Source organism: Macaca fascicularis, chromosome 11 (genome assembly GCF_037993035.2).
Source record: "Macaca fascicularis isolate 582-1 chromosome 11, T2T-MFA8v1.1".
Classification (NCBI taxonomy): domain Eukaryota; kingdom Metazoa; phylum Chordata; class Mammalia; order Primates; family Cercopithecidae; genus Macaca; species Macaca fascicularis.
In genome coordinates, this window is record NC_088385.1 from 69,185,034 (window position 1) to 69,209,768 (window position 24,735).

Sequence of the window (24,735 nt, forward strand, 5' to 3'; positions counted from 1 at the left end):
GGAACCAATACCTCTACACCTACAAATCCCAGCGCTATGGAGATGAGTAGCACAAAATCCCCAATTGGGTCACTGACAATGATGGTAAACAGGACCACCTCTACTTCTACCTTTTGATCCATAAATTCTACTTGTTGGGAAGACAGCAACATACGCTGGCCATTGATTCAGAGGGTATACAGCGTAGGATATTGTCTCTAAGGTGGTGCGTAAGCTGATTCTTCGACTGGCCATTCCATTGCTCTATCCGGCCAGCAATTGTTTACAGTTCTGGATGAAGTGATATGTGAAAGAACCAGTGAATCACATGGTCATGTGCTCACTACCACATCGCTTTTGCAATAATATGAATCCCTTTGTTTGATGTGATATTATGGAAGATCCTGTGTCATGAGATCAAACACTCCATAAGTATGGTGGAAGTGGCTGAAGCACTATTGGCAGGAAAGGAAAATCCATACCTGAAATATGTATCAATTCTAATCAAGATGAATCATTCATTGCCCCTTACATAATAGAAGGGATCCATGTAATTAACTTGTCATTTGATTCTCCTCTATGGATGATTCCATATCAAGGGCTCAACATTGGTCTCTGTTTCTGACAGGTTGGACATTTGGCAGCAATAGCCAAATCACTGTTGGTGAGTGGGAGCCCATGCTGTGGGGCCATCCACAGTATGATGACTACCCTTCTTGTACCCATTGTTCCAGCCTTGAGGGAGAAGCTTGTTGATGCCAGCCACTGGAGTCATTCTGTTTATTCAGTACCTCTTTTGTGGTATATCCTTTATGGTTGGTGTTCACTTGTAATGCAAAAATCTTTATACTTTGTGCCCAGTCCCATAGGTCCATCAACGTACTTTCTCATCAGACTTCCTAGTCCTAAATTTTCTGATATTTCTTCTTCCTTAAAGTAGGCTGTTCTACTATTTATCACTGCTATAACAAATTACCATAAACTTAGTGACTGAGACAACAGTAGTATTGTCTCTTACATTTCTGTAGAAGTCTGACAGAAATCTTACTGTGCTAAAAATCAAGCTTTTAGCAAGGCTCTGATCCTTTCTGGAGGTTTTAACAGAGAATTCATTTCCTTGTTCTTTCTAAATTCGAGAAGCCTTCCATATTCCTTGGCTCATGGCCCCTTTATTCCATCTTCAAAGCCATTCTTCCATAGTCATATCACTCTCTGGCCATAGCCAGGAAAGTTTCTCCTACTTTTAAGGATTCATATGATTAGATTGGACCCAACTGAATTATAAATACATCTTTGATCTGTTATGTATCTATGTTTGTGGTTACAGAACATTCATAAGCACTTAAAAATATTTTTTGTACCACATTCTTCCATCAGCTTCCAAATCAGCTTCCAAGTACATTGTTTTATCTCTAAGAATACCTTCACACAAAAGATTGAGTAAAGCTAGACTTTAAATATTATCCTTCTTAACCTCTTAGTAATTGTGTTTCTTTGATATGGGTCACTACTAATTTTAACACAGCTGTTTATGTTATTGCGTAACAACTTTGTGATCTTACTAATTTGTTTAGAAAATCAAATTTAGTAGCTGCTCTGGTCTGAGGGAGGCAAATATTTTATAAATCATTGCTACTATATGTTAAGCTCTAATATCAGTTTCACATTCATTATTTTGTTTACCTTTAAATGAATCCTATAAAAGAAGTCTAGTATCCCTATTTTACAGATGAGAAAACTAATGTTTCCAGTATCACAGAACTAGTATCAGAGTAGGGCATACAAATATAGGTCTTTTTGAGTGTAAAATGCATACTCTTTTCACTATATCCTTAATAAATTCCCATTAAGTAAATTAAATTATCTGTAGAGGTGTACTATTATATCCAGCACATTTCATGAATTTCTCATGTTGTAGAAATCATGTCCAATGTATTACATAGAAGCCTTGGGCCACTAATAATTCTTGAACTGACATAGTTCAAGACGACCTAGATAGAAGCATACTGGCTAGAAACAAAAATCAATGGTAAATGTTTTTATGAAATCACTAGACTCGTTTCTTACTTCATTGTTGCTGTCTTCTAATTTGACCTAAATTTACTGTGTGGTCTATAGTGTCCTGTTGCTTAGCGAAATCTGGAACACATTATAAAGAATACCTATTTAATGTTTCCATCAGTCCTGAAACATAGATATATTCTTGAAGATGTGTTATCATATTGTTCTAAGAGTCTTTGTGAGCAATTTAAATCCTTTTGCTATCTCAGCCAAAATGAAGTGAAGGATTGTCCAAACAGAAAGTCTGAATAATTCAGCTTCTCTTGGTAGAAAACAAAGTTAATCTCTCTGGAATCTATATAGCTGCAGAATCACTGGATCATTGAACAACTCTCTACTTCACTTTGGTAGTATAGATTTCCAAGATCCATGAGCATAAAATAATTATTTTTAAACTTTTGAATGAAACAGATTTAAAGTAAAACAGACCAAGTACATAACATTAACATATTTTGTTTAATTAAACTTGTCCATTTAAAACAAAAGATCAGCATATTTTTTAAATGAGTAAAGAAATTCAAAAATGATCAGTATATTTGAAATGATTTTTAGCTTTCTGAAGTCCATCCATTATTATGAGGCTTAAGAAAGACTTCAGAGGCTGCTTAAACATTTTGATATTTTTCATGTAGAAGTTCTTTATAAACCTTGAAATCTGTAGATAAATAGAAAGTAAAGAAAACATAAAGTAGGCAGATTTTTCCTACTATGAACCTTGATTTCACCTATGTCACTCTTAGTTGAATGGGATAAATTAACACTTTCTTGAAAGTTTCCTACCATACACATACATTTAATTTTTAAATATTCAGGACCCACAGAATATACTATGCCTATTAAGGATTTTTTCATTATAATTCTAGACTTGTTAGATACTTGATTTGCTTATTGATTCAAATCAATTTAGTTCTGGCCGGGCGCAGTCGCTCATGCCTATAATCGCAGCACTTTGGGAGGCTGAGACAGGTGGATCACTTGAGGTTAGGAGATTGAGACCAGCCTAACCAACATGGTGAAACCCCATGTCTACTAAAAATACAAAAATTAGCTGGGCGTGATGGTGCACGCATGTAATCGCAACTACTCAGGAGGCTGAGGCACAAGAATCTCTTGAACTTGGGAGGCTGAGGTTGCAGTGAGTGGAAATCATACCACTGCATTCCAGTCTGGGCAACTGGAGAGTGAGACTCTGTCTCAAAAAATAAATAAATAAATAAGAACAAATCAATTTTGTTCTATCAGCATGTAGTGAGAGTCCACTATAGGGCAGACTGATATCAAATTTCATGGTATAGTCAGCTTTCTAGCACACTTTATGTACTTCCTAAAAAAGGGATAGACCAGGTTCAGTGGCTCATGCCTTTAATCCCAGCACTTTGGGAGGTCGAGACGGGCAGATCGCCTGAGGTCGGGAGTTTGAGACCAGCCTGGCCAGCATGGTGAAACCCTGTCTCTACTAAAAATACAAAAATTAGTCAGGCGTATTGGCAGGTACCTGTAATCCTAGCTACTCAGGAAGCTGAGGCAGGAGAATTGCTTGAACCCAGGAGGCAGAGGTTGCAGTGAGCCCAGATCATGCCATTGCACTCCAGCCGGAGCAACACAGTAAGACTCCATCTCAAAGAAAAAAAGAAAGGATATAAAGTAGGAACTTAGATTAATTAATTTGTAGACTTTATGCCCATGCTAAAATTAAACTTTCTAGATCCTATAGGACAGAAAATATAATTTTGTTTGCTCTAATTTTTTAAATTTAGACCTTTAATTGGGATAGACAGTTCAAGAGTCCCCACAGCTCCTTATTATCCCCAACAGATTTGCTTCACCCATTTACGGTAGCTGCATCTAACCCCTGCAAGTGTTTGATTTTCAGCCTCCTAAATCTAATCACTTTATTTTATAATAAGAAAACGAACGGTCACGGAGAATAAATAACTTAGCCAAGGTTACCAGCTAGCAAGTGGCACTAAGCCAGAGTCAAAATCCAAGTTTAGTGGCTCTTTGTAAAAGGCAGTGTATTCATCTTACTATATTATCATTGTCTTTATCAGAATGTAACATTTGTCTGAAATAAGGACCCTCTGTAATTTTTTTTAGCTTTCAAAAGTGCCTCATGGTACTTACAATTTTTATTCATATCCCAAGTTTCAAAATATCATTAACAGATTAAGCACTTTACTACATGCTATTTTGGTGTTTGCACTACTCCCCCGCCTTTCCACTGCCTTTTAGCTGCTCTGAGAGCTGGTAAAGAGAGATGAGAATTATACAATTACATAAGATAAAAGAATGAAAGGTTTAGAGAGGTGAGTAAGAATGAGGGAGTGGTAGGGTCGTGGGCAGGAATAACTGTAGAGGAAGGACAAGGAGAAGGAAAAACTGAAATAGTGGTTCCTGAATGTCAAAGACAGGAAGAATTGAGAAACAAAGACAGCCAGGTCATCAAACATTGTTCTTTTATGGGATGTGCTGATTGTGTGTGTGTCTGTGTGTGTGTGTGTGTGTGTGTGTGTGTGTGTGAGATTTGCTAAGTCCACTCAAATTTTAGGCAGATTTTTCCCTTTGGCTCATGTAGCCAGTCCCATACAAAATTATGAAATAGGCAAAACTTATCTTGGAAATCTCCTTTGTACATTCCTCCATTAAACTGTATTACAAAATGCAGTGCTTTTTTCTCTGGTTCGCCCCAAGCTGAAAACTGGCTCTCTTTGACACTTCAGTTTTAAGCCTGACTCTCTCCTGGAGTATTTACATTTGAAGTCCCATCTCTTAATTGTTGAGTAAAAGAACCTCTCTTAAAGGAATTGTTTAAACATCAGGAAGCAGAGAGGTTTGGAATTACTAAAGGATAAAGGAATCCTTCCTAGAGAATCTCTAATTTCACAACCAACTGTGACTTTAAGAGGTCCAGCCTGTTCATATCTAGTCTAATTTCTAAAGTACTCAGCATACTCAACTCTCTAGGTTAAGTTTTAAATTGACAAGAAAGGTACACAGAGTCTGAGAAGGCAATAACAATCACCGAGCAAACTGTACATTCATCAGATGTTAAGGAATGCATCAGTGAAGACATTCATTCTAAATAAGCAGATATAATCCCTGATTTATATTCAATTATTTGTGATTAAGGTGAAGTAGCTTTTCTCATCAATTTATCTATTTAATTATTCAGTAGGGATGTGGACTTTAACCAATTTATGAACAGTATCTTATTTCTCTTCATAATTGAGAGAAGCACCAGTAAAATAAGCAGAATTTCCACAAATTGATCAACTGAGATCTCTAAAATGTTGATTGCTATAAACAAAATAATAAAGGTCAATAGAAAAATAGAAGTTTACCCAAACTTTCCAGATTCTGCAGCCAGACTGCCTGGTTTCAATTTAGGTTCTGCCACTTACTTGCCTCAATTCCTTATCTCTAGACTTGAAATAATAATAGTACCTACATCATGTGACTGCTGTGAGAATTAAGTTAGTACTTTAAAGTGTTTAGAACCATGCTAGGCACTCTGTAAGTGCTTGCTAAATAAAATACTATAATTTTATCTCTTTCCTGACTCTGATGGCAGTCAGTTAGGTCTACAAAATGGCTCCATAAATCTGATGTATAATTCAAATGGTCATTAAATGTACACATCTATATCCAGTTAACTTACTGCCTTGAGCATGGTGCAAGTGAAGAAAATATTATTTTACTTCACTGTATGGTTGTAGGTGTCAACACTTCAAAAATGCATTTTCTCTTAAGGGAAACTGGACATTAGGGTATGAATGATTTATTGCTACTTGGTTATGTTATAAAATGAAGGAGAGCACAGTTTTGCCTTCAAAACCCCTAACACTTCTTTTCAATAGCTTTTTTGAGGTATAGTTTACATACTGTAAAATTCACCCTGTCATCAATAAACAATACTAGTGTTCATTGAATGGCTATTACATTCCAAGCAATAAACACAAATTGTTTCATTTAATCTTCATAAAAATCCCTTAAGGTAGGTATTATTATACTCAATTTTATGATTAAAGGGTAAGAACTTTGCAGCTAAAGGTTGAAGTGAGGTTTGAATTTATGTCCATGTGGCTCTAATATATGTTTTCCATATTCTGCAGCTTCCCTTCAGAAAATTACTTTGTTCTCTTTCAGAGAGTGACTGGAAAAGGGGAAAATGTGACTTTTAGAGGGTAGCCGTGGTTAGAGAAACTCTCAGTCTTTTAACCTGTCAGGAGAAAAGCCAGAAATAACAGTCACTGAAAGTTGTTTTAAAACTCTCAATTCAAGCTTGGCATGATAATGCAAAATATTATTATGATGCAGAAATAAGCAATCATAATCATAATACTGATATACACAAATCATAATGCGAATGTACACTACTTTCACTTGGAAGGATTCATCACTTTCTACTAGCGTAACTACACCTCCTTTATTGCATTCTCACCAAATGAGTTAGGGTTTAAAATGGGGAAACAAGAGAAATGATGCAGGGATTCTGGCCCATCTTTTAGACTTTTCACATCAAATGGTATGTTAAAATCAAACCCCTGGACATCATGCTCGGGAATACTTAAGTAATTTTGCCACAATTCATTTATTAAACAAATATTTAGGTGATTTTTACATGTCCAGTAGTACTATGCTAACCACCAGGTATACAGAGGTTAAAACAAAAGATGAACCCAGTTCCAGCTCTTAAGGAGTTTACATTTTAGTTCAGGCTTTCATAAGGAGAGGCAATGAGTGTGCTGTACTGTATAGCACGTGGGCTCTTGAACCAGCCTCTCCACTTACCTCTCCACCTGCTGTGTGACCTTGGCATTTGCTTTTTAAGCGACTCGATTTTCTATTTTGTAACATAATCGTTGACTTCAAATGAAAGACATACCTAGTTTCATTTCAGGTGTACGGCACCACAGGAAGATGGGGCTAAGAAAATGTTACTCTCTTGTATAAAGAAGAGGGTTTCTCTCACGTTTTCTTCCTTTAGTATCTGGCATTATTCAATAATGTCCATATTCTACTCGACGTTCACCGATGAACTGGGACATGTTTTTCACCGCAGCTTAGTCGTCTGGGTGTGCCTGGGGAGGCGTCACAAAGAGCCTATAAAGGGTCCCCACCTACAATGGGAGTAAGAGCGCTGGAAGGAACCCCGGAAGGGCATGAGACCAAGCGTTCGGTTTCGGAATGTTTTTTGTGTGTGCCCGTATTCACCGAGCTTGGGTTCTGCTACTCTTAACGAAAAGCCCAGTCGCGAAGCTGCTAAATTTTCTGCCATATCTTAGCCGTCCCCACGCCCCCCCGCCCCACCCTACCTCACCCCCAGGCGTGAGTGAATGCGCAAATAAGGGTTTTCAAGGCGTCAGTGGGAAAGAGGGAGGGGAAGGCAACGCCGAGGATGGGAGGACAGGGCGGTGGCATCCTTCTAGCGAGAGAGCGCCGGAGCCCTCGGCGGCGAGGAGAGCTAAAACCTGGCTGTCCCGAGCCAGAGGAGGCCAAGGCAAGATGCTGAACGGGCGGGGACCGATGGGGGGCAGCAGACCATGGCCGCGCACCTAGTCCGCCCCCGGGGCCTCCTCTTGTCCCGAGGACCACCCCCGCTCCCGGTGTCTTTTGGTTTCGACCGGCCGACTGGGAGGGGCCGTGGGGACGCCATTCCCATAATGCTCTGGGGCGTGCCGCCGCCGTCGCTGCCACCTCCCCTACCGCTAGTGGAAGAAGATGGCGGAAGGCGGAGCGGCGGATCTGGACACCCAGCGGTCTGACATCGCGACGCTGCTCAAAACCTCGCTCCGGAAAGGGGACACCTGGTAAGAGAAAGGGGTTGAGATGCCTGCGGTTGCCCGAGGATAGTGGAGAAGAGGGCGGGAGCCGCGAGCTGGTGTCTTTCGCTGGTGACAGGTGCGGGCAGGTCTGGCGGCGGCCGCCGGGGTAGCAGGATTTTGGCTGCTTCTGAAATGTTAGGGCAAAGGTTGGACTCTAGATGAGGGTCAGGGTTCGTGGCTTGCCAGGGCATGCTGAAAGGTGTCCGGAGAGCGGCGGCGGCGGCGGCACTGACTCGTGCGGTTCTCTTCTTCCTCCTTCCTTCCGTAGTGCCGCTCCCACCTCGGGCCTTCTCGAATGATAGGTTATAGTGGTTTGGTTTGAGTCTCATATACGCTGTTTTGACAGGTCCCGGTGCCGCGGCTTATCATGATCTCACCGACTTTACTTCTCTGTTCATTTCCTTTCCTAGAATTGTCGGCGTCCAAGTTCCCTTTTATTCTGATTCTTGTAGTCTTCCGGGAGGCAGGCTGCAGGATGTTTGCGGTCTGTACTACACAGGTGGCATGTCAGTGCCCCACATAAGAGAAAGAAACCCTAGTTTCCAGTTCCTTGTCAAAGGAGGGAGAGGAGTAGGGAACCTTAGGCTTATGAGAGACCACGTGGTCTTGTGCTTTAGTGGTGGCTTGATAAAAGCCGGCAGCGTTTCTGTTAGATGTGCAGCCCTTCCCTTCTGTTTGAAGGATAACGTAGGCCTGCAAAAAGTTGATAAGTCCACTTGAGGCTTAACTAACTGCTAATATTCGAACTTGTAAAATACCAAAGGATATATATTTATAATACTTGAAGGATGTATGTGGACATTTTCACACTTGTCGGCCATATCCAGTGGCATCTAGAATAACTTAAGTATGTGAATATGTAACATAATTTAAAATTCCTTATTTTTGGGGAAGGATAATGTGCCTCTTCATTATAATAAAAAATATTTTCACTTCCCACTGTTACCATAACAGTAGTATATAATTTATAGAGTGTTTCACTATGGCATAGTGGAAGGAGCAGTAAGATTTAGACCTGAGTTATGTCACAGTTTCACCACTCAACTTGCAGTATGACTTTGAGGAGAGTTAATTTAAATCATTGCACCTCAGTCTCTTCTGTAAAATGGACAGTATTTTATTATAAAGGTTTTATCTTGATTCGTTTTAATATCTTAAGAATTTTATGTTTATGAGATACTAAATTTTAGTTACCTTCTGCTCTCTACTCTTGACAAAAGGCTGTGATACTGGGATCATTTTCAGTTAAGCTAATAGGTGGCAGATTTAGGACCATAATTTAACCTTGATCTAAGTCTTAGTCTCTTTTTTCTTTTTTGGTAGGCTGTATACTATGTGTATACGATAGAAATCCCTAAGGATGTAAATATATACTTGTTTCATTGTATCAAAAAAATAGAATCTTCAAGTGACTTAATAATAGTTATTTTTGACCTGGCAGGGTGGCTCACGCCTGTAATCCCAGGACTTTGGGAGGCCGAGGAGGGAGGATCACTTGAACTCAGAAGTTCGAGACCAGCCTGGGCACCACGGCAAAACCCCGTCTCTACAAAAATACAAAAAATTAGCTGGGCATGGTGGCACGCCTGTGGTCCCAGCTACTCAGGAGGCTGAGGTGGGAGGATTGCCTGAGCCTAGGAAGCAGAGGTTGCAGTGAGCTGAGATCCGGCCACTGCACTCCAACCTGGGCAACGTGAGACTCCATCTCAAAAAAAAAAGAAAGTTACTGTTTTTATTATAATGTTAGTAAGATGTTTATTACTGTGGGGAAATTGGACATTTCCTAGGACACCCATGTTTACCTTGGCTTGTGGTATGACAAATAAGTCCCTGCTCACTATTGTAAGTTAAAGAACATTTAAAAATTCTTAATTCACCCAACCTATTACCACCTTATTTTAAAAAGTGAATTTCCTTAAAATAGAAATCTATTAAGTCTATAAGTTAAAATATAAGTATTATTGTCTCATTAATGTCACGTTTTTGTATATGGAGTAATTGGTGTTGACACTACAGGATGATAGGAGCAATATGTGCATTGTGGGCGTTTAACTTTATAAAGTTTGGTATTTTCAAATGAGTATATTTTTGCTTTTTGACAAAATTAATGTAAATTGTTTTATATATGTGCGTGTGTGTGTAGAGCTCCATAGGTACAAACTGTGTTTCACTATATTGCCCATGCTGATCTTGAACTCCTAGCTTCAAGTGATTCACCTTAGCCTCCCAAAATGCTAGTATTACAAGTATAAAGCACGACTGAATACAAGAGGCTCATAAATTTGAGTCATTTCAGTGCTTTTATTTTAAATAAAAGTAAACTGAGGACCACATATTTAGATAAAAGCAGATTGTGCAAGTTTATCCTCCCGTTAACTTTCTCTTAAAGGAAAAAACCTGAGAGAGAAAGAAGGTACTGGGAGTTGCAGAAACCAGTTTGATTTCTTTGTAAACCAGTTTATTTGCAAATTAGCAAGTGAAACCTGTTCAAAAACAAAGTAGTATAGAACAAAAAATTGATTCAGAGTTTTAGAGAGAATAATTTGATAAGTATGAATTTGATGATGAACTTACAAGTACAGAACTGGTCAGGATATGTATTAATTTAGTTTATGTTTTTGGAACTCACTAGAAAGTTGTTTTTCCTTTTAATACCTTTTTTTAATCTTTGAATCAGGTTCTTTGAAATTTACCATATGGAGTATTGTCGTGACATATAGTATGTAACTGTCTAGGAAAGACTGGGCTATTGAGAAAAAGTGGTGGGCTTACCATAAGTTTATTCTTGAAAGTTTAATACAGATGTCTGAAGTTATAGTCAAATGCATCGCAGTGAATAAATTTCACTTATTAGCTCTTGAGTACTTTGCAGATAATGACTGTCTCATGGTGACTTGGGTAACTAACGTCCATACCTAGGCAAGTATAAAGATTTACTTGATTCTGTGTAAGTACTGCAGTTTCTCTTTATTTGTAAGCAGTAAGTGATTTTTATCTAAAATCTGATTTTCTAGAGATGAAAATAAGTTACACAAGTGTGAGATGAAGAGAAACATACTTTATGATGTATTTGGTTCTAGACTTTATATTGAGAAGTAGATCAAAATTAATACAAGAGAGTAATACCTTTTTAAAAACCATGAAGGTAGCACTGATTTGTATAAGGAGTAAAGCAGTCTGAAAATGATATTTGTTGATCTGTATTTCAATTCCAACAAGAGATCAGAAAACCATGAACAAGGTTTAGAGTTTAGGAACTATAGGAAAGAGATAAATGAACTAGAATTGTATAGCTTAGGATGAATTTAAAACAATTTTCAGATACGTGGTAGTTTCTTCTGATGAGACAAAAAGATAATTTGCTTAAGGTACATATGACTATTTTAGGAACATATTTAAAGTATGGTAGTTAATGAGTTACAAAGAAAATTTGTAGCTCATTTGGGTTATAAAATTCTCTCTTTGGAAAAAAATGCTTTTGAGACACTCTCACTGTGTTGCCCAGGCTAGAGTGCGGTGTGTGGTCTCAGCTCACTGCAACCACCTCCAGGGTTCAAGTGATCCTCCCACCTCAGGCTCCTGAGTAACTGGGCCTACAGGCACAGGCCACCACGCCTGGCTAAGTTTTGTATTTTTAGTAGAGACAGGGTTTCCCCATGTTACCCAGGCTGGTCTCGAACTCCTGGCCTCAAGTGATCTGCCCACGTTGGCCTCCCAAAGTGCTGGGATTACAGGTGTGAACTACCTGTAAAATTTCCAGTCTGGAAATTTTTTAACAAATAGGCCTATTATGAGTAAATAAAACATAACCACAAATCATCCAAAGCACTGCTTCATTTCCCCCATTTTTATTAAATGTTATTCATCTGCCAATCATTTTCAGTAATTTTTATGTGTGATTATGTTAAGTGGCAATGTGTAGTTAACTTTTGCAGTTTAGCAAAACATTGCATGCCATTTTTGTATAAACCCTAATAACTGTAGTAGATTTAAGGTAACTTTACAGAGTAATTTGTGTGTAGAGTCATTTAAAATCTCTATGACATTTTCATTTCAACAATTGCCAAAGAATCTGATCAATTAAGTTTTAGGCCAGAGACATTGATTTCAGTTTTTACAGCTTTCTGTCCATTCCTACTTTTACTTAGAAATCTTTGAGGCTTAATTTTATTTGATCCCTTATGTTTGTGCAACTTTGAAACTAAAAGAAAATAACCTTATATTCACAAATCCCTTAATAATGAAAAGGAACACTATTAACATGAATTTCAAAATATTTATTGTATACTTAAAGAAATTTTTAAATTAATTTTAGTAGTGCCTGGGTGTTTACAACCAGAGTAGGGTATATACTACATCATTTATAGGAAATGAAACCAAAAGGAAAAACTTTTTTAGTCTTGGTAAATTGGTGAAAACAAGGACAGAGATAGTGACCTTAAGACATGTTTCACATCTTAGATGCTTAAAAATCTAGGAAAGCAACTTTTCTTAATTTAAGCATTTTTCGTGAGTTTTTAAATGACTTCTGTTAGTGAGTTCAGGGTTAATGTACCCTAATAGGCTAGGAAGGTCCAGAGCTAGTCAATGATTTCATTTATCTGCTTGGTAAAGTTCAGGCTTTATTTTTTTCTAAATTATACCATTTTCCTATTAGCACGTATAAGGCATTAAATGACCTTTTTGCAAAATGGTTTTGTGACAGTTAACAGTTTTGCTTCTACATAAGTGTAACAAGATAAAATTAGTTTGTCAGGTCATGACCTGTAATATTACATTTAAAAACACTAGGTGCCAGGTACTGTTATAAATGCATATTGACTTATTTACTCATCACCATATTACCACAATTCTGGGAATTGGTGTTATTCACATTTGACAAAATAGGAATCATAGGCTCAAAAAGGTTTTCACATAGTGTTATAGCTGGGATTTGAACCCAAGTAGTTTAGGTCTTTAGTTTGTGCCCTTAAAGCACCATACCACATTGCCTCTTACTTTATTTAAAAAGAATTTTTTTAGAGACGGAATCTCGCTTTGTCACCCAGGGTGGAGTGTAGTGGCATAGTCATAGTCCATTGTAGCTTCAAACTCCTGGGCTCAAGCAAACTCCTTGCCTCAGCCTCTGAAATAGCTGGAACTACAGGTGTGTGCCACCACACCCGGCTAACTTTTAAAATTTTTGTAGAGATGGGATCTTGCTATGTTGCCTAGACTGGTTTGAAACTCTTGACCTCAAGTAATCCTCTGACTTCAGCCTCCCAAGTATTAATAGCTGGGATTACAGGTGTGAACCCCTATGCCCAGCCTCTGTCTCTTATTTTAAAGATTCATTTTTTTAAAAAAGTAGATTCACTTTAAAAAGAAAAGAACCTATTTTTCTCTTTAAAGGAAGTCTATTTTATATTTAGTAGCAGAATTCTACCATTTTATCCCACACTTGTCTCTTGTGACTGTTCAGTTTAGATATGATGGAACATGTAGGAAATCTTAACACCTTGCTTCTGGAAATTAAAACATGCTTAAAGATTGATAGGTGAATAATTGAATGTACAGAGCAAATGTCATTTTGATCCACAAGTACATTCAGACAAAAAAATCTGAGGTCATTTACTATTGAGCTTTTGAATTTTAATTGTTTATCAATAATCATAAGCTCTTATTAGAGATGATATGACCCCTTCACATAGTTTTACAGAAATAACCCTTCAAGCATAAAGTAAAATCTTGTAGGCTATTTTGTTTCAGAGTTTAGTCTATATTTTTAAAGTATGGTATTGGTTTACTATAAGCCACAAATACATAAGGCTTTCTTCTTGGACTTAAATCCATATGAACCACTCAGCGCAGAAAATGCAAATATGAATGCATTATGATGTTCCATGTTTACTAACTGATTTTTCCCTAGAGATAACTCTTAAAGAATTTTTGAAGTGAAAGAACATTTAAATTAAGATAGTGGAAGATATATTGATAATAAAACAGTCAATTTTGCTATCTTAGTTTTGAATTTACCTATCTTATGATGTGAGTTTAGAGTGATTCTTCTTTTTTTCACTGAAAATCACTTTATTAATAAGCCATGATTATTGACAAAAGTGAATTGAAACTCTTGGGTATATTGGTAGAGAAATAAAGGGAAGGTAGAGAACAATTGGTAAAGGTTGATTATGTGCATTATGAGATTTGAACCTCACAATAAGGACCAAACTGTATATTTATATGGCTTATAGATGAGGAATCTGAGAGAAATGAGCTTGCTCATAGTTTACTGCCAGCGGACATTTATTAAATGCTTAGTCTGTCGAAGCCACTATTTTAAATGTTTTACACTTATGCAGTCTTTAAAGTACATGCTCTTATTACCCTTCATTTTATCTTTGATGATTTCAGACCTGGTTTAAGTACCTGATTTATAAAGACTTAAAGTACTAGATACTGTCTAATACTAAGAATAGATCCTTAGTATTAAAAATGGTTTTATGCTGTCACTACTCGAATGTAATTCAAACAATATTTCGTTAAACCATGGGAATTTCTCTTTTTTCTTAGTCCTTGTATAGAATTTTTTGACAATTACTCCTTTTTTCTTCCCTGAGTAATGTCAGTCTAACTTGTTCTTTTTATTTTAATTTCCTCACTTACCACTGTAATTCACATTCTGTGTCTCATATTCATTCCTCTGAAACCACTTCCCTAGACTCTTTCTCCCATTTATCGTTTAAACAGGGAATGTAGATCCTTTAAATTTCATCACCCAGTTTATACAAAAGTCACTATTCAAGAAATCTAGCATAAGCCTAGTAGGTAGCCTCAGTTTTGGATACAGATTAAAATTGTTTTAGGGAAGGGTCAAAAATGGCTCCTTACAAAGGAGGAAATAAGTTCCAATTATAATATAAAACAAAACCCCTGTAGGATTAACCTGCATTTAGTTATGCCTAGACTTCCTTTACTACTTTCATCACTAAGATTCTACATGGTTTCGTTATAGCTCTCCAAAAAGAAAGAGAGTAATGACGCCTTTTTTTCCTCCAAGGAAAGGAGAACTAAGAATGCTAACTGTCCCTTCCATTCTCCTTTTAGTTTTGAGAAGACCCGAATATTAATGTGGTAATTCCCCACCGTAAGAGAAAATCATTTAGCAGAAATACCAGTAGAAAGGACTTCCTTTGTGAAAGAAGTCAAAGATCTCACAAACAAGTTCAAGGGTGGCTCTGAGGCCAGGGTATTCTGAGTTTAGAGCTAGTTAAATCAAAACCTGAGAACATTAGAGACAAACTTACTTAACCGAAAAGAGCATCAAGTTCCTTGCTCCAGGTAAAAAAGACCTGGTAATCTGGATTGATTTCTGTTATTTACCTATATGTTTTTACAGCTTGACAAAATTTTAACAGTTTAGTCAAGAGATTTGCCTTTGATAAAAAGAAGGAAATTTATATTCATACATTTGAATGGATTTCAAGCTGAAGAACTTTTTAATTCTCAGGAGAGGTGTAGCTAAGTAGTTATATGTACCACATAGTTGTGGCTATGGTTTTCAGAAACTTATTGCTCATTTGCTATGTTAAGAGCTTTTTACTATGTTGAGAGCATTTTAAAAGTTCTCTAGATAGGTTCCTTATATAATGTAATACGTTTATCCTATATATATTACATATATGAAATACATGGTAGTATTCTCATTTTACCAGTACAGAAACTGAGATAGTTAAATTTATATGGTCATAACACTTGGCGGTAAAGCAGGAAGTCTAACTTAAAGCTTGCGTTTTAAATTCTAACTGTACTGCCTGCCTATGCGTGATAGAGCCATACCCAGATTATGGAAGCAACTTTTTGAAAGACAAATACTTGAAAGTATTAAAATCAAGAAATGACAGCTTTGTCATACTTGTTAAACACCATTTTCATTTGTTAGTAATATCAGGAGCCTCTAGAATTTTCTGAGTCCTCTTGGTTTAGCCTTCTAGTCTCAGCAGTCTCATTTCTAACTAATATATCTCTGTTTTGATACAGATAGTGTCTCCCATTTCCTACAAATTATTTGCTTTTTCCTGCTTTGGGGGCCTTTATACACCATTTCTGTTGTTTCCAATACTTCTTACTAATTACTGACTTTATTTCAAAACCTAGTTCAAAGTCAGTCTTTAAAACCATCTCTAATTTCATCCAAATTTGTGGCCCTTCCATTCTTTGCTTTTAAAATATATATATGTATATATAACAGCTTTATTGTGATGCTATTCACATACCTTACAATTTGCCCAGTTAAAGTGGACAATTCACTGAGTTTTAGTATGCTCACAGAGTTGTATAGGCATGACCATAATCAATTTTCGAATATTTTCATCATCCCAAAAAGGAACCTCATACCCATTAGTAGTCACCTCCCATTTCTCCCCCAAACTCCTCTGCTCTAGGCAGCTACTAATCTATTTTCTGTCTTTATATATTTGCCTATTCTGGATATTTTATACAAATGGAATCATATAGTATGTGTGATTTTTGCATCTTTTACTTAAATGTTTTCTAGGTTCATGCATGTTAGAGCATATGTCAATATGTTATAGATTTTTACTGCTGAGTGATACAGTCATGAGTCACTTAATGACAAGGATAACTTCTGAGAAATGTGTCATTAGGCAATTTTTTCGTCGTGTGAACATCTTAAGAGGGTACTTACACACATCTTGATGGTATTACCTACTACATACCTAGGATGTATTGCCTGTTGCTCCTAGGCAAAAAAACAAAACTGTACAACATGTTACTGTAGTGCATACTGTAGTCAATTCTAATGTAATGGTAAGTATATGTATATCTAAACACAGAAAAGGTAAAATAAAAATACAATATTAATCTTTTTTGTTTTTAGAGACAGGGTCTGGCTTTGTCACCCAGACTGAAATGCAGTAGCCCGATATTGGCTCACATTACCCTTGACCTCCTGGGCTTAAGCAATTCCACTGCCTCATCCTCCCAATTAGCTAGAACTACAGGCAAGCACCGCTGTGTCTTTTTTTTTATTTTTATTTTTTTGTAGAAATGAGGGTCTTGCTATGTTGCCCATGCTGATCTTGAACTCCTGGCCTCAAGCAATCCTCCCAGCTTAGTCTCCCAAAGTGTCGGGATTATAGGCATGAGCCACTGTGCCTAGCCAGACGTAATGTGTCTGTTAATTGACCGAAATGTTGTTATGTGGTATGTGACCATATCCCATTGTATAGATATAACACATTTGATATATCCATTTATCAATTGATAGACATTTGAATTTCCAATTTTTGCTTATTTTGAATAATCCTGCTATGAACATCCATTGCAAGTTTTCATTTCTCTTGTGTATATACCTGTAAGTGGAATTGCTAGGTCTCTGTTTAACTTTTTAAGAAATTGCTAGACTGTTTTTCTAAGTGGCTGTAATTTTACATTGCCACCAGCAGTGTATGAGGGTTCCAGTTTTTTCACCTCCTTGTCAGCACTTGTTATGTTCTTTTTTTTTTTTATATAGCCATCTTAGTGGGTGTGTAGTAGCATCTCATTGTAGTTTCGATTTACATTTTCCTCATAGGTAATGATGCCTATTGGCCATTTGTATGTCTTTTGGATGTTTGTCCAGATTCTTTGCCCACTTTAAAAATTTGGTTATTTTGTCTTTTTATTATTGCCTTGTAAAAGTTCTCTAGATACAGGTTCCTTAACAAATAGTTAATTTGCAAATTTTTTCTCCTATTCTGTGGGTTTTCTTTTTACTTTCTTGGTAATGCCCATTGAAACATAGAAGTTTTTATTTTAATGAAATTCAATTTGTCTGTTTTTTCCTTAGTCACTTTTGCTTTTGGTATCATGTCTAAGAAGGCTTGGCTTAACTCAAGGTCATGAGGATTTACTCTTATATTTTCTTTTCCAAGTTTTATAGTTTTAGCTCTTACATTTAAGTCTGTAATTCAGCTTAGTTAATTTGTTGTGTATATCGTCAGGGGAGGAGTTCAATTTCATTCTTTTGCATGTGGTTATCCAGTTGTCCCAAAACTATTTGTCAAAAAGATCATTCTTTCCCTGTCTTGATACCCTGCTTGAAAATCAATTAACTGTAAAAGTGAGGGTTTGTTTCTAGATTCTCTGTTTGATTGACATACATGTGTATCCTTTTACCAGTACCACATTATAACTGTATAGTAAGTATAGTAACTGTATAGTAAGTATAGTAACTGTATAATAAGTTTTAAAATCTGGAACTGTGTCCCCCAACAACTTCTCAAGTTTGTTTTGGCCCTCTTCTCTTACTAGTTTATACTATGTTGAAATGTTGTTTTGTAAATATTCTTAAATATATGTCTGTATTTCATTACTCCATATAAATGACACACTCCTCTTTTTTGCAGCCCGCCTTCTTCTGTCATTCGAAATCTACCCCATCTCTTTATTTTTTAGAGGTATCTGGTATAATAGTATTTGCACAGTGAATGCTTTGTGTCATTTAACCCGTGGATCTCTCTTCCATTCCTAATCTCATGCCCCAAAAGCATAAACAGTGCACTATCTTAAGAACATAGATAAGTGTGCTAATTACCGAAAACACATTTACAGTACCTGGGAAATGTAAGACAACAACTTCAGCAGATGAAAACGACCTGGCATCCTAAAAGGAGGCTAAACTCACATTAATCCTTCAAATGAAAAAATAGTCACATCATACCCTTTAAATAATGCTTTAAAACACTCAGAATTATTTATATTGTTTGTGGAAATACAGTTATTTAAGAAAAGCATAAAAATGTTCATGGAATGATAAATACTAAATCAGAGTAAGGGTATCCAAGAGAGGGACCCACGGGGGGCTATGTATTAGTATTTATAATTATTTTCTTTAGGTGCTTGTTTTGATGGTATGTATGTAGATGCTTGTTATTATTATTCTAAGTTTAAAGTATGCCTGCATATGATACAAAATACTTTTAAAAAGCAAAGTTGATGGTAAGAGCTTTTTGTTTTGAGGAAGTCCCAATTTTTCTTAGTTTTTTCTGTTTTTTTACTTTTATATTGTTAATACCAAACCCAATTCTTCCAGTGTAGAAAAGTTACACAGAGCTGAGGGAATTTATGTAATCAGAGTCAAACGTTATTATCATTTCCTTCTTGCTTCATGTATGCTTATCACGCTTATATGTCACATGGTTACAAGATATCTTTAATATGGAGAGACATACACATTTAAGATATTAATGATCATGTATGTGTATTCTGGATGAATAGTTTAAAAACAATCTTACTTGGCCTCCTTCTTGAGCTTCTTATTTGTCTTAGTTTGGATCTAAAAAGAGGTCATAAAAATTATTTATTACTAAGTGATGGATTTAATGTGTGGAGCAGAAAATAGGTTAGAAATGCATGGAATTTCAAATTTAAGCTATAAAGAGATGGTAAACTGAATTTGAGCGAATTTCATAGTTTTATTTGTTTAAGTTTTACTGAAACCGTGAAATTCTGAGTCTTAATTTGTGGTACTTAAAAAAAAGTCAGTGAAATAATCTGATTTATAATAACTTAAAGTACTAGATGCTGCCAATACCTCTTTAGTGTTGAAAGTTGTTTTATGCTATCACTACTCAAATATAATTTAGGCATTTTGTTAAATAAGAGAATTAGTCATAAGAATGAATCAGTATCCAGAATTGTTTATGCCATTCTGCACAAGATGATTATAAATATTTTTCTGAGATTAAGTGTGCTACATTGGATCAGGCTGAGATTTTTGTGTGTTTTTTTACTTATAAAAGGACTGCCTATGCCTACTCTGTACAGAGGCAGATAGGATTTCAAAAAATAAACATGGTTATATTTATTTTAATATTAGGCAATTAAGCAGGAACATTTATCTGAAAGTTGTCAACATAAACATGTATAAATCAACAACAAAAACACTGTGCATTTACTACCTCTCTGGTTTCCTACATCCTGCTGTTGGAATTTCCGCATATTCCTTTTATACTCTGTTGTATCTGGGACTATTTCTTAATCATTTATTGGTCCTTGTATATCTTTCTTAAATTTGCTTCTAGTGTAAAAGCACCAAACAACTTTTGAAATTCTCCTCTTTCTCCCCACCAACTCCAAAATCTTTTACATTCATATAGTAGCTTTACTATATTTGAACAGTGTCTTAAAATTGACTCTGAAGCCTCCAGCTTCTCCGGAGCCATTGAAAATTATTCTATCCAGACCGTAATACAAACTATTTATCATAATGCCTTCAGAATATTTAGCACCATACAATTTAGATCTTTTTGAAGTACTCATGTTAATGTAACTTTATGTAAGTTTTTGACTTAGTATTTCACATGTATTTGATCGTTCCAGTAATCTGGTGAGGTAGTCCTAGTGGTAAATCGAATCATATCTCTTTACAGTTAAAAATCTTTCAGTGGTTTTCAGCGTACTTGAGATGAAATCCTTGTCATTGCATTAAAGGCACTATTTAGTTCGGTCTCAGTCAAACTCTCTAGTCTCATCTACCATTTCTCCCCTACCTTGTCATAAACTCCACCTTCATTTAGTCAGTTCCTTCAACACTCAGAATTCCCAAAGTCCTTCTGGCCTTAGCATGTCATCTTCATTCAGTTTAGATACTTTTTCTTACCACTTTTCCTGGAGTAACTCTTATTCAGAGGCTAAAACATTATTTTTTCAGAGAGATTTTCATTTATTCTAAATAGGGCCCTCATTATATGCTTTCATAGCTCCCTGTGCTTTTCCTTCACAGCACTTAACAATATTTTACTAAGTATCTTGATTGCTTACTTTTTCTCGCTCCTCCACTGGACTCTTGAGTTACATGAACAAAGGGACCTTGACTGTTTTGCCAACCACTTTATTCATCTGAAGTATTTTTTGAATGAATGAATTCCCATTTCTAAGATGGACAGTCGAAGGGTTTTATTGCTGAGTAACTTTTCTAAGACTTCACAGCAAGTAGTGTCAAAAATAGAAGTTTGATGTGGTGCTTTTTCTATAGTAAATTTAGAATATTTATCTACTCAAGTCTGATTTCAGGAGATAAGAATATATATAAACAAAAATAATCATGAAAACAAATTGAGATTGGTATGACAAATTCATCCACAATTTAGTGTTTGCCACATTTCTAGGAAACTTCTTCAGAGAACGGTAGTGTTTTTGTGTGTGTGTGATCTTAATTGATGTGAAAACATGAATCTCGTATAGGCACACGTGTGAACATTCGGACTCTTTTTCTGCTAAGTTTCTGATAGGCAAAGCTCTAACCCTAAAGATACCCACTTTGAAAATACTCATTTTCTCAATAAGTACAATGGATTATTAGAAATTGTTAGAATTTATCTTCTAAATAAGCCTTCCAGCTCTATTTATAGCTTGGTAATAATGTTACCATATCCTCTGTTATCTCACTTTTAAAAGTGAACTTACTGTTTCATAAAGAGGGAGTGTGGTATATGATTTGACCAAGCATCTGTTACATTTCTAGGTCTTTGTTAAATAAATGGAATTTAAAGTTTGTTGTAATGAAAAGAACACTGAACTTCAGAGTCTGAAAACTAGACTGCAGGACTTTGCGTACCCACCAAGTAGTGTTACGTGACCTTGATAAGTTATATAACTTATCTGAATTTTGACTTTTCCTTCTGTTAAAAAGGAGGCTGGGCACAGTGGTTCACACCTGTAATCTCCACACTTTGAGAGGCCCTGGCAGCAGGATCACTTGAGGTGAGCAGTTCAAAACCAGCCTGGGCAACGTAGGATTTAAAAAAATAAACAAGGTTATATGTATTTTAATATTAGGCAATTAAGCAGGAACATTTATCTGAATATTGTCAGCATAAACATGTACAAATCAACAACAAAAAAAACTCCATTTACTGCCTCTCTGGTTTCCTAAAATTAGACCTGGCTCTACAAAAAATTTTTTACAATTAACTGGGTATGGTGGTGCTGTCTATCATTCCAGCTATTTGGAAGGCTGAGGCAGGAGAATCACTTGAGCTCAGTTGTTTGAGGTTACAGTGAGCTGTGATCACAACACTGCACTCCAGCCTGCACAAGAGTAAGACCATCTCAAACAAATAAACAAATAAATAAATGAAGATAAATAAAAGGTTGCTCTACCCTGTCTCAAAGGAAGGAAGGGAAGGAGGGAGGGAAGAAAAAGGTTGCTCTACCATCAACTAATGTAAAAATACTTTGTAGAAAAACCTTATATAAACATTAAACATTTGTATTATCTTATGCAGACACTAAGATTTTAAACAGAGGTGAGATGATCATATTTGTGGTTTTAAAATGTTTGGCAGCAGAGTGGAGGACAGCTTGGAAGCAAGCAAAACTTAAAGAAGACGTACAAGTCAAGCAGCTATCATAGTAATCTATGCCACTAAAAATAGTGTGGAAGGGGAGCTACAGAACTAAAGTACTTTTCTGAGGATGAAGAGGAGAGGGGCAGACTGTTAGAAATATTCTGGAAGTGCTTGGTTACTGGATGTTATGGAGCGGGGAATATAGGTTAATATTCTGGTTTGTGGCTTGGGAAATTAAATTACTGATGAAGTCATTTATTAAAGTAATAGTAGAGAATGGGTAAATGTAGAGAGAGATGATTGACTCAAGGTTGAGATGTCTGGAAAATCCAAGTTGACATGGACTTATAGGAATTGGAAATATGATTCAAGAACTTGAGGACTGACTCTGAGATGCAGATTTTGGAATTATTAATATTAATTATAGGAGAATATAAACAGTGAAAGAAGAAATCAAAGAGCAGCTCTATGTAATACACTTAAGCAAAAGAGAAAGTTGTAAAAAAATTGGGAGGGGTCCCCCCACCTCCCCCCCCAAAAAAAGAATGACAGGGGTTAATTTTTTGAAGGATTAATACATATATAAAATTATGAATCCATTGGATTTGTTAAGGTGGTCACTGGTGATTTGTGAGGGCCCATTAGAGTAGGAAGACCTGTTGTATTACGTTGGAGTATAAGTGAAAGTTGGGGAAATAGAAACTTGAGAAGCTTGACTGTAAGGACAAGTCAGAAAATGAGAATAGATGAGAAAATACAAGAGTTGAAAAGTGATATGGGGGGAGAGGAGAAAAAGACTTAATCTCTGTTGAAATGCTGAGTAGGAAAAGCCAGATTAGATGGGGTTAGGAGTTGTGTGTGGGGGAAGGTCTCCAAGGAAGCAGAAGGAAATTAGATCCACAGCATAGGAGCAAAAATTATTGGCCTGGGATTTGAGGAAGATTACTTCCTCCACTGATATATGAGGAAATCGGGTAAGAGTCAGGTGCGATGCAGTAGAGTTGGACAGGCTTATAACTGCTTTGTAAGGTAGGTAGCAAGGTTATTCAACCTAATGGGTTAGAGACTAGGTAAGACTGGCAAAGGTTCGAAATAATTATTGAGGATATAGAAAGCTATGCTGTGGACTTGGTGGAAGGTTACAGGTCATCTTTGAAGGACTTGAGAGATTGAAAATCATAGGTCTTTAATCTCTATATGATTTTCTTTAGTAACTTTGAACCCAGATAGTAACATTATGATAAAAATAATTTCAGATTGATATACTAATATGTAAGCATCATATGTGATGACCAGGTATGAGGCACCCTTATAAAATTCCTTGTCATCTTCTGAAACAGGAAGATTATAGTGATTAAGCCATAGATCTTTTAGATTATATGTTGGTACATTTACTTCATAACTTCTTTACAGGAACACAGTCAGATGTCTTAGTATTCAGAAATATTTCACCTTGATTTCATTTATAAAGCATTGACTCCTTTGTACAAGAAATTTAGCCTGTTCATCACAGAACAATTTAATTACTACTCTGGGCTACTCAAGATGGTTTGTACATTAGTATTTAGATGAATTTTAGATGGTTGCAGGTCTGTAGTTAATATATAATATTTGGTACCAAAGTTTGATCAGCTTCATATCAGTAAATATGTCAGTTTTGGAATTTTTTCCTTCTTCGTTTTGCTTATATTATCTTCCAAGATATCAAGGGTAATAATCTGTACTTTATGTGCTTTTCTTTTTATATGAGCTATCACTCATATTTATTTTTCTGGCTTATTCACTGGTTGTTCTAGTTACCAGTGGGAAGTAGAAAAAGGAAGTATTTTCTCAAGAATGAATACACTACCCTATATCAGAATCACATTTTGATAAATTTAGAAATGATTGCAAATGAATTGTGCTTTTCTAAAGAAAATTCTTCGGCCGGGCGCGGTGGCTCAAGCGTGTAATCCCAGCACTTTGGGAGGCCGAGACGGGCGGATCACGAGGTCAGGAGATCGAGACCATCCTGGCTAACACGGTGAAACCCCGTCTCTACTAAAAAATACAAAAAACTAGCCGGGCGAGGTGGCGGGCGCCTGTAGTCCCAGCTACTCGGGAGGCTGAGGCAGGAGAATGGTCTAAACCCGGGAGGCGGAGCTTGCAGTGAGCTGAGATCCGGCCACTGCACCCCAGCCTGGGCGACAGAGCAAGACTCTGTCTCAAAAAAAAAAAAAAAGAAAAGAAAATTCTTCAAGACTTATGTAAATTTTTAATTAAAATCTAATGCAAGTTCGCTTATTTAGAAAAAGTACAACTATAAAAAATACAAAAGATCATATAAGTTATGAATTTTTTCAGAAATAAAAAGTAGTGAATAAAAACGGTGCCTTTTATGCATTTTGCTGTGTATAATTTAAAAATATTTTTATAATTATTTTTCTTATTTTTATACATAAAATTTCCATTGTTGACTGTCAGTGAACACTCGCTTTTGCTAGCCTCAACATTATTCTTAGTCTATTTGACTGTACTCCATTCTGTGTGCATATATG

The 24,735-nt window shown here is 36.3% G+C and overlaps 1 protein-coding gene and 1 long non-coding RNA gene across 17 annotated transcripts in view; one reads left to right on the forward strand and one right to left on the reverse strand.

The window, feature by feature from the left end:
- Positions 1–2,480: 2,480 nt before the first annotated feature.
- Positions 2,481–7,343, reverse strand: LOC135966256 (uncharacterized). Its single transcript, XR_012420430.1, has 3 exons — positions 6,926–7,343; positions 3,536–3,657; positions 2,481–2,695 (listed from the first exon to the last, which is right to left on the reverse strand). It is a non-coding gene; the product is annotated as an uncharacterized lncRNA (long non-coding RNA).
- Positions 7,344–7,750: 407 nt separating this feature from the next.
- USP15 (ubiquitin specific peptidase 15) overlaps positions 7,751–24,735 on the forward strand; it is a 148,599-nt gene continuing 131,614 nt past the window's right edge. For all 16 annotated transcript variants that reach the window (XR_012420423.1, XR_012420424.1, XR_012420427.1 and 13 more), the window contains exon 1: positions 7,751–7,850. Coding sequence is in view for 6 of the 16 variants with exons in the window: in XM_065524510.2 (XP_065380582.1) it covers positions 7,762–7,850 (89 nt within the window). In the remaining 10 variants the exon portion in view is untranslated. The remainder of the gene's footprint in view (positions 7,851–24,735) is intronic.